This window comes from Lygodium microphyllum, chromosome 20, assembly GCF_053477565.2.
Source record: "Lygodium microphyllum isolate KBCC chromosome 20, Lygodium_microphyllum_v1.1.10, whole genome shotgun sequence".
NCBI lineage: Eukaryota > Viridiplantae > Streptophyta > Polypodiopsida > Schizaeales > Lygodiaceae > Lygodium > Lygodium microphyllum.
Genome location: NC_141154.1, coordinates 22,130,715 through 22,145,881, shown reverse-complemented (window position 1 = coordinate 22,145,881; position 15,167 = coordinate 22,130,715). Strand labels below are relative to the sequence as shown.

Genomic DNA, 15,167 nt, shown 5'->3' with positions numbered 1-15,167 from the left:
TTTGATTTGGATTTTGAGTTGGCAAATCCTTGCATAGTATCTTTGGGAGAAGTTGTTCATGATTGCATAGATAAATCAGTGGATGAATTTGAGATTGGCAACAAAGAAAGGGTCAAAACTTTATTTAGAGACTCTAGAAATAACATGGTTTTTCCTAGGAAGGATGGGTGGGATTTGGACATTTTTGAGTGTGGTTGTGATTTGAGGGGTTTGACGATGTTGAATTATGGTTGGGATTTGAAGATCTTGAAGGCTGATATAATTTCCTTGGATAATGAGGATTGTCTCAAGGATTTTGATGAGAATTTCATAGATGAGTTTTGTTTACCTGTAAAGGAGTTGTTTGAGAGAGATGTGCCATTTCAGTTTGTAGAGAAGCTTGTGGATAGATCGTTAGATTCGATTTTTTATTGGCTCATCAATGTTGCATCATTTTATGAGAAATTGTTGCACGTGAATGTTTACAGACTAGGGGGAGGGCTAAATATGTTAAGCGTTTTTCTAAAAATGGAAACCCCTAGTCAAACTATAGTTAGGTTTGATTTCTGCTAGCTTAGTTGTTTGCGTGATTGATTGCTTTGTTGTTTCATAATTGGATTTCTTGTGTTTGCCTAGCTTAGGATTTGTTTCTGTCATTTTGTTTGATATGTTGAGTGTGGAAACTTGATAGCCTTGGTCGAGCTTGGTATTTTTGGATAAGTTGAAGCTAGAGTTTTGCTAGTAGCTGCCAAACATTGCAGAACAAGGTTTGTTTTCTTGCCAAGACTCTTCCACATCACAGGGATTATGGGTTTACAAGCACTTCATGCTACACTTGTTGATACACTGCACTCGGGGGTCATCTCCTATTCTTATCACATCCTTCCGTGCCATGGGTCAGGTTTATACACATTTGGCACCATCGTTGAGCACTAGCATGGCATGAGGCCCGCTACAACTATATGCAATTAATATTAGATGCACACGCACTTGAGAAAGCACCTACCTTTGAGCACACACATTTCTTGCACGCACGATATTTGGGATGTTCATCACAAAAATAGGAATCTCTAGTTGAGTGTGTAAGGTGGTTGGGTGAGTTAGAGGGTCGTGAAGGATGTCGCCAATTGTGAGATGGTCTTATCTTGTCAATATCTTGAGGACCATCATTTCTAGAGAGATTGTGAGATTTTGGATGGGTGGAGCAGAGTTTGATATCTTTTCTTCCTACTGAGCGTTGAGAGATGAGATTAAGGATTTAAAGAATCAAGGAACTTTATTTGTATTATGCATGACACACGAGCACATGTAGATAGGCTAGGCACAAATTCTTCAGTGCATTCATAATTTTTCACGTGAGCATTGATTGATTAGTTGCATACCACAATCCAACATTGCATATTTTTCCAAATCGTGAATGATTGAGCATGGAGTTCATTTCAAAAAACTATATTCCTGCTAGGGCACATTGCATAAAAAACAAGTTCATATCCAAAGATTGTTTATTTTGAAAACTCGAGGATAAAAGAAAAAGATCGTGAGTTTTACATTGTTAATGAGTATTTCTTGAAGCAAAAGAGGACATGCGTACTGAAAGTGTGTGCAATTACAAGAACAAAAGGCCGAGGAAGGGAATAAGTCATCCAAGATAAAAGATAGAGAAAAATTATGTGATTTATAAAAATCGATATTTTTGCTTGTTTTTTATGGATTTTCACAATTCTACCTACGTAAGCTTGTCGACCAGATGTGTTCCGATCGTTTTGAGTACCCGAACAACTATATTTGGAGTTCATATGAAGAAGTTATAATCCAAACAAGTTGCAAACAAGCATAGGGCAAAAAAAACGAAAATAGTGAAAAGCAGTAGAAAAGAAAAAGCCAAAAGCTGAAAGCAAAAAGCCTAATGTATATGAGAGTGAATGAGAAACTATATAAGGATGTGTGAGAGGAGTCTTAGGGGCCTTCCCCCTCAATTTCAATTGTATCTTGTGAGAGAGGTGAGAGGAGGGTCGCATGTGAGAGAGCAAACTCTTGACGTGCTAACTTGTGAAGCCGGAGAACTTGGAAGTTAAAACGCGGAGTGTCGGCCAAAGGTTATCAAAGTACGAGATTTTTCATGTTGTTGGATTTATCTTCAAGGATTGTTTTTTGAACGTTGTATTGGGCTTGTGTGATGCTCTACCCGCATTTGGGTTTTAATTTGTTTTGAGCTACAAGAGGCATTGTTCGTTTGTTTCATGTGTGGTTCATGGTGTTCTGTCAAATTTTTTAAAAAATTTGTGCTGTGTTGTACATCCGACAAAGTCAATTCCCCCAACCAGCACTCCTTAAATGTCTCATTATCAGGTTGTGAGTGAGGCTTGCTCTCGATCACCGCTCGCGTAACAACGTCGAATGAGAGTCTTGTTCACATCTACGAGTTGCCTCCTGATGAGGTGCCTATAGAGGCCCACTTATCATAGCCCAGCACATCAGCACCTATTTGGCTTATGGACAGTGAAGCTACCCATCATATGACTCTTGGAGCAGACATTTTCATTTCACAAACCCCTGTAACCAAGAGTGTCAGCGTAGGAAACAACTCCTCGATCAAGATTCAAGCCGAAGGTTGCATCAATTTTTCCATTGACTTGGATCCAAATCTCGCTTCGTTGAATGACGTCTATCATATCCCCCAACTTGGGATAAACTTGTTGTCCCTTCAGCAACTTTGCCAGTTGGGGCGAGCAATTTTCTTCATAGTGACCACAATCAAGGTCCTAGACTCTCATATTAGTTTAGTGAAAGCTCGAGATAAGACACAACCTAATGGCCTTTACCACATGGCACACTTTCTTACGAAGCTATCTCCCAATGATCGAAGTTCTATCACTTCAAGGCTTTGGCCACCACATAAGAGCCCACGGACTCTGAGCGTCTTTGGCATTTTCACTGAGGATATCTTGGCTACAAGTCTCTTTATGAGCTATCGCATCAGAGGATCATTGAGGGCCTTTTACGCCTAAAACTATCGAGAGAGGTCTATAAAGCATGTCAACTAGGTAAGCAACAACGTACACCCTTTCCTGAGCAATCTATCACTCATGCTGCATAACCCCTTAGGCTCATTCATGTAGATCTTCGTGGTCCCACATCCACTGCTGCCTTGAGTGGCGCGTTGTACTTCTTTTCGATAATGAATGTTCTCTAGATACATGTGGGTCTGCTTCCTAAAGACCAAGGCCGACACTTTCATATATTTTAGTGTTTGGGCATTGATGATCCATAACTAGACAAGTCATCGTGTGGGTACTATGGGCAATGATTGTGTTGAAGAGTTTACGTCCCACAAGTTTTCCGAGTTTCTATAGAAGCAGCGCATTGCACGCCAGCTCACCTCTACCAACTCCCCCACACAAAATGGAGTCCGAGCGTAGGAACTAGACAATCCTAAATATGGATCCTAAATATGGCATGCTCTAAGCTGTTCACAACAAAGCTCACCCCTGGAGCAAATCTCTTCATCTTTGTGGGCTTTTCTTTCGAAGCAAAAGCCGATTGTTTATTCAATCCTCGGACGAACAAGGTTATCATTAAGAGGGATGTTGTCTTTGATGAGCAGAACATCATGCAGTCTTCTGCACCAAACTCTTCGTTCTCACCTCCACTTACATCATTTGAGATCGTGCCTACTAAGCCGGATCTATTGGCCACTCTTGGCCTTCCTCTAGATACTTCAATCCCCAAGCCGGGACACGTTATCTCGCTAGTACCAATAGACCATGCGGGATTCGAGGATCCTTCCACCAAATTTCACTTTGAGCCCCTCAAGCATCATATGCATCGTTGTTTACAACTAATTACCTTACACATACGTTCATTGTCTCTAAGTCACTCTTTACCTCTAAGGTCTATTATCACTCTATGCTTTGCCGTACATTTGTATTTATTCTCTATGTTCGAGCATTTCTTTACATAAGATATGGACTTTTCCAATGTGGAGTCATCCTCATTTGACGTAACTCCAATTCACATCCTATGGCATAAGCAAAGACCAAGGTGCGAAAGAGCTCATCTTCTATAGGAAAGGGGAAGGCCATAGCAGCCTTCTAGTTTACAGCACAATGGAGCCTCATCCATGTATTCCATACAAGTGCAAAAGACCCAAAGAGGGAATTCCCCTCTACATCGACAAAGTCTGGCAAGCTTTGGAATTCTGTAGTTGGGATTAACATCCAAGTTCATGATGAGCTCTTTTGCTTGATAGAGAGCAGGATTTACTCCTAGCCTGAGCTCACATGAGGGGACACTTTGGCAGTCTGGCCAAGGCCAAGGAATCTATGGTTATGTATACTACTACAAAGGCATTGTTGACAGACACAGAGAGCAACTATGACTACTTTCTATATCCAAGATCTAGTATGATTGACATAAACATCTGATTCTCTCCAAGGCAACTTGGTGGTGGCTTGATCACCCACCGCTTTGGTATCCATGATCCATTCTAATTGTCATTGTTATATATACTATGATGAGTCATTATCATTGTATATTGTATTGTATCAAATCACCCATGATCTGAGAGGCGTTAGCATATATTATCCATGTGTGAGTCTATGTTGCATTTGTGGGTTGTATTATTTACACCTAGTTTTATGTGGACAACTTGTTGAGCAAAAAAATCATTAGCCTTCATTAAACAACCCCAAAACTTAAGTTAATTATAAACTTAAACCTTTTACTAAAAAGAAACGCGGTCCTAGAGAGTTTCAATGTCCCACATGTAGCCAATAATTTGGGAGGCCCCAAACTTTCTATAAATAGACAGGTAGCCCTCCCACTTAGTTCAATCTCGTTTTTGCAAGTTTCAAGTGCTAAAGCTTTGGCCCACACCCCATTCGCAAAGAACATCTTAGCAGCAATTGCCCCACACTATCTACCACCTACTAGCGCCTATTTGCAGCCGTCTTGTTGCTAATCTCACCTCCTACAGCCATCGCCAACTAATCCAACCTCTCTCTCCTGTTGCATTTATTATTAACGCAACCAACCCCAAGCGGCGTTTATTGCTCCGAAGGCGCCTCCAACTATTGTAGACAATCATCAAGCTGCTTTTGCACTCCTCCAAGCTGCCTTTGCAAATATTGTTCCATTTTTCCACTCCTATAGGCTAGAGCTGCCCACCTTGTCGTCATCACTGCTATTGCTGCATTTTCAGCGTCTCTCTCTCCTCTGCCTGTCAAGCACCCATCTAGCTACCACATTGTTGTGTTTGCTATTGCCAAACATCTTCGGAGATTGCTTTGCTGCGTTTTCTGTCAAAGTATGACACGCTCTCTAGCTCATTATCCCTACCCTTGTTAGATATGATCAATGCCCCACCCTCATTAGGTGCTACCAATGATCCATGGTGCTCAAAGTTGTAAGGCCCCCATTATGAGGAGAAGCCAAATGTGAGCCCGGACATTGGTTGAGTCCTGACTTGTATATCAGATGAGGTCTATGTGACCGGATGGCAAAAAGGTGACTGTTGTGGGTCTAATCTTTGGGTTAGACGGAGTGGTTATGCTGGTAGCAACTCGAGGCACATTGCATTGAGTTGCGTGGTAAGGGAGTTAAAAGGGGCCCCTATTGTGGGGTCCGGGGGCCGCGGAAGCGGCCCCTGGCTGGGGGGTCCCAGGGGGGCCAGCGGCCCCCCTGGCGGGGGTCCGGGGGCAGCGCCCCCGGCCCGATGGTAAAGGGAATATTCCCTGGAATATTCCCTGGCCGACTAGTGGAGGCTCATATGGTAGGTCGGTCAGCAGGCCGACCTAACGACCTTCGCGGGCTATAAAAGCTAAACCCCTTCGCAGCCATCTTACACTCATCTTTCACCCAGTCAGAGTTGTTGTTCCAGCTAGCCTTAAGCTCTTCACCTATCTTCTGTCTAGATCGCCATCTAAGCTTCACACAGTGGAAGCGCACGGGTGGACAGAGCCATCTTTGTATCAGTTGTTTGGAGTTAAAGAATTTTACTGATTCTCCTCTTATCTGTTGTGTACTCTCTATCTCTTTCTCAGATTCTGTTCGCTGCGCCGTGTAATATTTTACATGGTATCAGAGCCCAGGGGGCTCTAGAGATCGGAGAGCGTGCAAGAGGCAAAGGCTTCAACAGCAAAGAGAAACGATGTCGACTCCGGGAAGCAGTTCTGGCGCATCAGGAAGCGGTGCAGGAGGTGGTGCTGCTGTACCGGCTATTCAAACACTGAGGATTCGTCCACCAACCTTCAGCGAAGGCAAGTTAGATGGTACAAACTACACCTTGTGGAAGTTCAAAATTACAACTATCCTTGATTCTTATGAGCTTCTGGAGACTGTGCTGGGGACTGACGCAGAACCACAGCCTACCCCCGACCCATCAAATCCTAGTGTGATGATTCCTCCGAATGCAGATCTTCTACGAGCTTGGAAACGAAGGAATGCAGATGCATTGTGTGCCTTAGTTACAAGCTGTTCTGACAGTGTTTTGACTCTGATTCAGCATACAACCAAAGCGTCAGAGGCTTGGAATGTACTAAGGAGTCAGTATGAAACACGAAACCAAACAAGGATTCAAAACTTGGAGAATCAACTAGCAGCGGAGAAGTTTGCTGAAGGAGAGACGGTTGAAGCATTCATCACTCGGATTAAGAATCTGCGCGACCAGATGGCTGGCGCTGGGATACAAAAGACTAGCGAAGAGCTAGCTCGGAGGTGTCTTCGGATTTGTCCACAAAAGTTTGATGGACTAGTAACTGCCCTTAATACTCAGGTGAGACCTCAAGCTTTGACTTTTGAGGAGTTTTGTGCATTATTAATGGAGGAGGAGTTGAGGCTGAAAGCCCGAGAAGGAAGCAACAATGGAGATGCTGCATTCTCTGCCAATGCAAAAGGCAAAGGTGTTTCCTCCACCAAAAATGATGGTGACAAAAAGAAAAAGGGCGGCAAGAAGAAGTTTCAAGGAGAGTGCTTCTACTGTAAGAAGAAAGGACATGCAATTGCAGATTGTCGTGTCAAGAAGGCAGATGAAAAGAATGGTACCCTTAAAACTAAAGGGAAAGAGACAGCCAATACGGCTGAAGCAGAGTTGGAATTATTCATGGCGACCATTGAGGAAGTGTGCTCCTCGGCGCAAGAAGAATCTACCACTGACTCTTGGGTGTTGGATAGTGGGGCCTCCCGTCACATGACCAACAAGAAAGGTCTATACAGTTCTATGCAGCCTCTACAAGAATCCATCACTGTGACGGTTGGAAATGATGCTAAATGCCCTGCTGCGGGCACAGGTACTATTTCTTTTGTTGCTGCAAATGGTGAAGTCAAAAAGCTTTCAAATGTGTTGTATGTTCCCGAAATCAGGAGAAATCTCTTATCAGTTGCTGCCATAACTGATCTTGGTCATGAAGTGAGGTTCAAGAAGACAGGTGCAGAAATTATTGATAGTGCTGGCACAATTGTTGGCAAAGGAGAAAGAAGGAACAACCTGTATGAGCTAAGTGCTCTTACAGCCACCGCTGGAGTGGGCACAAGTAAGCTTTGGCATGAAAGGTTTGGACACATCGGATTTGCAGTATTGAAGGAGATGCAAAAGCAAGGTATGGTTGCTCACCTACCTACAATAACTGAATTGAAGGAACCATGTGAAGCTTGTATGATGGGCAAGCAACAGAGAAAGGCATTTCCACAAGAAAGCAAGAATAGAGCACATGCTCCTCTAGAGTTGGTGCATGCTGACTTGTGTGGTAAGATGCCTACACAGGCCTTGGGGGGATCTTCTTATTTTATGTTGATTGTCGACGACTACAGTAGGAAGATGTGGGTGTACTTCCTTCGTGATAAGGCTCAAGCTTTTGGTAAGTTTAAAGAATGGCTAATACTTGTTGAGAATGAAACAGGGAAAAGTGTGAAGAAATTTAGAACAGATGGTGGTGGTGAGTTCAACTCAAAGGAGTTTGAAGGCTTTTGCAAGAGCAAAGGGATCAAGCGTCAATTGACGACACCTCACACACCTCAGCAGAATGGTGTTGTGGAACACAGGAATCGTACCATTGTGGAGATGGCAAGATGCATGCTAAAGGGCAAGGGATTGCCTAACCATTTTTGGGCTGAAGCTGTTAATACTGCAGTCTACATTCTAAATCGGAGCTACACAAAGGCTCTCAAGGGAAAAACACCTCATGAGGCTTACACTGGTAAGAAACCATCTGTTTCACATTTCAGAATTTTTGGATGTGAATGTTATGCACATGTTCCAGATGAGAAGAGAAACAAGTTACAACCAAAAAGCAGAAAATGTATCTTCTTGGGTTATAGTGATGAGCAGAAGGCTTACAAGTTATATGACCAAGAGGCAAAGAAGATCATCGCGAGCCGTGATGTGGTGTTCAAGGAGGAGCCGCATACAGTGGAGGAGGAGAAGGCAAGGTCTTCCACTTTATCATCAAGCGAAGAAGTAGTCCACTATGAACCTGTCCCGAGAGCTATCCCTATCCTTAAGGAGGAGGAAGCATCATCTTCAGATGATGAGGAAAAAGTTCACCAACCTGACATCACCCCACCGGAAAAGCCATTGCCGCGCTGGGTGAAGCAGCTCTATGACCACAATAATCCTATGCCTGCATCTGTTGAGGAGAAGGCAGACGGACCAAGGAGGTCTCAGAGAATAGAGGAGCAAAGGAGGGCTTCTGCTCACATAGTCAACATGGCCTTGATGGTTGAGATTATGAGAGAAGTAAAGGAGCCAACTGACTTAGAAGAAGCACTTGCAGATCCATCATGGAAGGCTGCTATGCAGGCGGAGTATGACAGCATAATGAAGAATGACACTTGGGAGCTAGTGGATCGGCCAGCAAAGCGGAAGATTATTGGCACCAAGTGGATCTGGAAGGTAAAGTACAAGGCTGATGGTACCTTAGAAAAGTACAAAGCTAGACTGGTTGCCCAAGGATTTTCACAAGTTGAAGGGTTTGATTTTCAAGAGTCATTTGCCCCAACTGCCAGAATGACCACTATTCGCACGGTACTTGCAGTGGCTGCCCACAAGAAGTGGCCAGTGTACCAAATGGATGTTAAGTCAGCGTTCTTAAATGGTGACCTCAAGGAGGAGGTGTACGTGGCTCAGCCACCAGGGTTTGAGGCCCCCCATTCTGAGAACAAAGTGTGTAAACTGAAGAAGGCATTGTATGGGCTGAAACAAGCCCCCAGAGCATGGTACCAGCGGATAGATAGGTTCTTTTTAAACCTAAACTTCAAAAGATGTGCCTCAGATGCTAACTTGTATGTTTACAGGGATGGTAAAAAGTCTGTAGTGATTGTCCTATATGTGGACGACCTTCTTATTACAGGTGACTATGAAGATATGATCAACCAAACTCGAAAGGCTTTGAGTTTTGAGTTTGAAATGACAGACTTGGGCTTGCTGCACTATTGTTTGGGGATTGAAGTCTGGCAAGAGCCAGGAAAGATCTTCATCTCTCAGAAGAAGTATGCATGGGAGATCTTGAAGGCATTTGGCATGACCGAGTGCAAGGAGATAGCTACACCTATGGAGGTGAATGTAAAGTTATCCGTTGAGGATACATCAGCACTAGCAGACATTGGGAGGTATAGGAGGTTGGTCGGCAGTCTAATCTACTTGTGTAACACCAGACCAGATATCAGTTTTGCTGTTGGTGTTTTGAGCAGGTTCTCAAACAAACCTCATGAGAGTCATTGGAAGGCTGGGATGCGGGTGCTCAGATACTTGAAGAAAACTCTTGACTATGGTATCACATACAGTTTCGGAACTTCTCTTGTGGGGAACTGTGACTCAGATTGGGCAGGAGACATTGATTCCAGGAAGTCAGTTTCTGGTTATTGTTTCTCTTTGGGTTCAGGAATTTTCTCTTGGATTAGTAAGAAGCAACCAACAGTGGCATTGTCTTCTACCGAAGCAGAGTACAAGGCAGCTTGTTTTGCTGCATGTGAGGCCGTATGGTTGAGAAGGATTCTATGGCATATGGGAGTGCAGGATGAAGAACCAACTGTGCTGAGATGTGACAATCAGAGTTGCATCGCCATTGCCAAAAATCCAGTGTTTCATGCACGCACCAAACATATAGAGATCCAGTATCACTATGTGCGTGATTTGATGGAGGATGGGATAGTGGAATTGGTCTACTGTCCAACAGAGGAGAATGGAGCAGATATCTTCACCAAAGCACTTACGAAGGATCTGCTTCAAGTTCATCTTCAGAGACTCGGCATTGGGCCGAGGAGATAGTTCACCTATGGGTGGACATTGAGGGGGGGTGTTAGATATGATCAATGCCCCACCCTCATTAGGTGCTACCAATGATCCATGGTGCTCAAAGTTGTAAGGCCCCCATTATGAGGAGAAGCCAAATGTGAGCCCGGACATTGGTTGAGTCCTGACTTGTATATCAGATGAGGTCTATGTGACCGGATGGCAAAAAGGTGACTGTTGTGGGTCTAATCTTTGGGTTAGACGGAGTGGTTATGCTGGTAGCAACTCGAGGCACATTGCATTGAGTTGCGTGGTAAGGGAGTTAAAAGGGGCCCCTATTGTGGGGTCCGGGGGCCGCGGAAGCGGCCCCTGGCTGGGGGGTCCCAGGGGGGCCAGCGGCCCCCCTGGCGGGGGTCCGGGGGCAGCGCCCCCGGCCCGATGGTAAAGGGAATATTCCCTGGAATATTCCCTGGCCGACTAGTGGAGGCTCATATGGTAGGTCGGTCAGCAGGCCGACCTAACGACCTTCGCGGGCTATAAAAGCTAAACCCCTTCGCAGCCATCTTACACTCATCTTTCACCCAGTCAGAGTTGTTGTTCCAGCTAGCCTTAAGCTCTTCACCTATCTTCTGTCTAGATCGCCATCTAAGCTTCACACAGTGGAAGCGCACGGGTGGACAGAGCCATCTTTGTATCAGTTGTTTGGAGTTAAAGAATTTTACTGATTCTCCTCTTATCTGTTGTGTACTCTCTATCTCTTTCTCAGATTCTGTTCGCTGCGCCGTGTAATATTTTACAACCCTGGTCCTTGAGACACAAGTTCGAGGTTCAGTATTCATTCATTGCATAGTGTGTTTGCTACATTGAGCATTGTATATTCAGTAATTATTCACTTTATAGTAATAATTGTGTTCATTGTCTTGGAGTTACCCTAACCCTAACTATGCTCTATTACTAGTTTGTGCTTTGTCATACGATCCATTGTATTTATGTTTTTGCATTAGGGCATTTCTTTACACAACCAACATTTTTTACTAGCCGACCTTTTATTTTTTGTGCCATTATTGCTGGCCGACTTATATAATTTAGGGCATATTACAAGTTTTGTTGGAGAGGGAGCCAGTGCTCACAAATTTTCTATTCGTAGTTCTTTTGCAATGATCTTCTTTCTTTGCAATGTTTCTCCTTTCTCTTGTGTTTGTGCAGTCTATTACAGCAGATACTCACACTTCCATTGTTGCACCCTGTTCTAACATCATGATGTACATCTCGTGCTTCCTATTATGGATTTCATTGACCATCCATTCTGAGTCCTTGTGTTCATCCCCTTGTCAGTGTTTATGCTTTGTTTTTTCCATGCTTCCATTCATTTGCACATTCTCACAAAATGAACAATCTAATACAAGAGCCTCTCCCTGTTCAGTACTAGCTGGTAACATCATCCCTTGGATAACTGAATGTGCTTCATCATTTCATGTAAACCAAATTCACATGTAATCTACCAATTAGCAACCCAAATCATGAGGCCTAATCTTGTAGGCTAGCTTACTGCCATACTTCTACCACTGCACATTCGTAATTGAGAACCATTAATATCAGTGCTAGGATGTGATCCCTCCTGAATCCTCAATCACACTTTATCTCCCACAGGATGTTCCATCGTACTCCAATCCTTCCATGCAATCTGTTACAATTTTCCCATTCCCACTTTCTTTCTTCAGGAACTCCCCCAGAATTAATCATTTCCAGCATAATAAAAAATTTTAACACTACTTGTGAAGCAAGCTTGGGCACCTTTAAATTCTGTTAGAAAAGCTGAAACAAGAGTCTTTTGTTCTCCTAAACATGTTTAATGGTATGTGACTGCTTAACTGGAAAGTCCTGTAATCGAAGGCCTCCTGAAATGAGTAACTTACGTGCTGCATCTGTACAGTAGGAAAAGTCCACCTGATCCGAGAAAGACGCCCAACCAAGCCCAAACACCAACTACAGCTGGTATTGTGAAAAAAGTTGATGCTGAAATCAACAGATTGACAATTATGTAGCAACCATAGAATACAACATTCTTTGTGACCCACTATGGCTGATTATAATCAGTGATGCTGGCCAATTTAAACTTACACGTGATAACAGAGTTGACAAAAGTGATGATCAATGCAACAATTGAGGCACACAAGATAGGAACAAGCCCGAGCTTGGTTAATTTCCCTAGGCGGCTTTTGTTGTCCCCTCGATTGTTGAAAACTCTCCTTGCATTTGACTGACAAAGAGAAAACATCAGTGCAAACAGTAGGAACACAGTTATGTCTTAACACCAGCATCAAGAATGTGAGCACTTACAAGAAAAAGTGCCACGTGTCTGTGGCCCTTGTCAGCAGCAAGCTGAGCAGGAGTGCAGCCTGTGTTGTCAGTGATTGTCAAATCCTCCTTTGTACCTGCTTGAACCAGCACTGTACATGCTTCTAAATTTCCTCTTATGGCCGCCCAATGCAGAGGTGTACAACCTGTCCTTTAAAACAAACATTGATGATCATAACTCTCTCTCCAACAACATAACTTTGGTAAATAGAATGAACATTAATTCCTAATAGAGCACTAGCAACATGAAAAACCTTCTCTATCTTGCCGGCTTCGATAAGCATCCATAAAGAGGAGAAGCCTAACACAATCAACAAAGCCCTTATATGCAGCCCTACAACATGAAAAAGTACAGTTGTAAAGAAGAAATCTGCTCTCAATGGGAGATTAGAAGTAGCTGAAAGAAATGCTTAGGTTGTACCAATGGAGAGGACTTCTGCCATCATCATCAGGTGCATCAATATCTGCACCCCACTTTGTGGCAATATGGTAAAGAAGAGGAGTTTGTCCATATTGTGCAGCTACATGAGTTGCCTGCAAAAACAAAAGTGTAGAGAATCTTTGAAGTTATAAGACTGTGGAGAGAAAACATACATGTAATAGCAGACTCATAAAATTTTGGCAGATTACTAAACAGCTTACACACACAGACTACACCTCCCAAGTGAATATAATCTAGTAAATCGTAAGGACCTCTTAAGAAACCTCGAACTCTTCTAATTGTACATATTATAATTGGAGCTTACACATACTCACAGGAAATCAACAGATAAACTTCATGAAAAATCTGCAACGATAAATAACTTGACACCTCATAAGGACACAAATCATAACTTTCTTGAATCACAATGTGGCAAACAGGTCATCTAGCAGTTCCCAAACTTTTTCTGTGGCTTTGAGGACTTTGAGAAAGCTTGTTGCAGATGATATGATTAAATATGGCTAAAGGTTAAAAAACCAATTTCCATACAGGGGTTCTGGATTAACTTAATTGGTGCGAAACGCCAATATACTGGGTTCCCTCACTATTTTCTTGCATATCTTGAAAAATGAAAATGTGACCTATCTCAGAACAGACAAAAAGCATACCCTATATCCATGGGAATCTGCAGCTTCCAGTCGAGCTCCATTTTGCAGCAACAGCTCTGCCACTTGGATTGAATTGCGAACAGCTGTCCAATGTAGAGCAGTCTGTCCAGTATGATCACTGGCATTTACATCTGCTCCATGCTGTGGAGTATCAAATAACGGAGATCAGGAATAATCTGCAGTTTCATTTGCGGGCAAGTTCCCAAAAACTAGGCACGGAAAACTCCCACATTAATTGGTCCATTTGGAATTTTTATGAGGCCATATAACTTCCAAATGCACAAAAGACTTGTTTTATGATTCAGCCATTTATGTGCTAGTTTTATGATTTGGCGATTGATGTGAGCAACCATTGATTTACCACATACACACACAATCATGTCAGGAACACCTAGAGACTGCCAACATACAATGTCACAATGCGAAAGGATGCATGCGGGATTGTCCAACGCCACAAATATAATCTCAAGGAAAGCCTGTGCACTTTACTATGTGCATAAAGCCAATATAATTTTGGAAAGGATGGGAATCACATGTATGTCTCATGGTTAAGAACAACAGCTAGCAGAGTAACAAACTGGTAAAATTACCGAAGAGGTAGGTTGAGGCAGTTAACAGAAGAACAAAGTGACAAAATAATGGAAGAGGAATTTACCAGCAAACAAAGAAAAACAAAGAGGGGAGATGATCGAAGAGGAGGAACTGACCTCAATTATGTACTGGGCAGCAGCGACTCGATTGTTGAGGGCACTCCACTGCAGGGCATAGTAGCCTCCGCCATCGGGCTCACAGACGGAGCACCCCTCTTCCTCCACAAGCCGGTGCAGCTTCTCGAGGTCGCCGTAGGCAGCAGCTGTGAACACATCGTTCTGGAGCACCTCCTCCTCGCCGACCTTGCCATTGATCCCATTGGGGGTGGCGGAGGCGGAGACAGCAGCCACAGAGGCCGCGTTATTCTGCTGCGGTTCTGAGATGACCTCTATCTCGGATGCCATGTCGAGAGAGAGAGAGAGTGTGTGTGTGTGTGTGAAAATGGGGCGAAAGCTTCGTTATAATTATGGTCAACTGACTATTCTCGCCCTATCATCTCATGTGCCCTGCGTCTAGGTAGCTGCTACTGTTGCTGATACGAGATCCAGGAAGAAGGGATGCGGCAGCCTCATAGGCTCACATCGATTTCAGAAGTCCTCATGTCACACGAACTTGAACGAGTCACAAAATCACAGAAAGAGAGAGAGAGAGAGGGAGATTCGACGCTACGGTCCGTGGCCGGCGTCATCGTCGAAGTGGGCTTCCGGATAGGTGCTATACGGGGGGGGGGGGGGGGAGAGAGAGCCTAGAAAATGGGCGCCCGCCGCATTAGGATCATTTACAAGGCACCACCAAGTCGGCTATTTTGCTAAGAGTAAAGCTTATTTCCTGGTGCATTTAGAGAGGACTTAGTTCCAATGGTTCAAAAGTAAAGCTTATTTCCTGGTGCATTTTGCTAAGAGTAAAGCTTATTTCCAGGCCATTT

At 43.6% G+C, this 15,167-nt stretch overlaps 1 protein-coding gene across 1 annotated transcript in view; it reads right to left on the bottom strand.

The window, feature by feature from the left end:
- TIP1 (Ankyrin repeat family protein with DHHC zinc finger domain-containing protein) overlaps positions 1–14,918 on the bottom strand; it is a 75,160-nt gene extending 60,242 nt beyond the window's left edge. Inside the window, exons 1-7 of the mRNA XM_087701045.1 lie at positions 14,359–14,918; positions 13,652–13,792; positions 12,984–13,096; positions 12,817–12,896; positions 12,545–12,708; positions 12,326–12,464; positions 12,121–12,220 (exon numbers count right to left, since the gene is read on the bottom strand). Coding sequence (XP_087557171.1) covers positions 12,121–12,220; positions 12,326–12,464; positions 12,545–12,708; positions 12,817–12,896; positions 12,984–13,096; positions 13,652–13,792; positions 14,359–14,646 — 1,025 coding nt within the window. The 5' untranslated portion in view covers positions 14,647–14,918. The remainder of the gene's footprint in view (positions 1–12,120; positions 12,221–12,325; positions 12,465–12,544; positions 12,709–12,816; positions 12,897–12,983; positions 13,097–13,651; positions 13,793–14,358) is intronic.
- Positions 14,919–15,167: the final 249 nt, after the last annotated feature.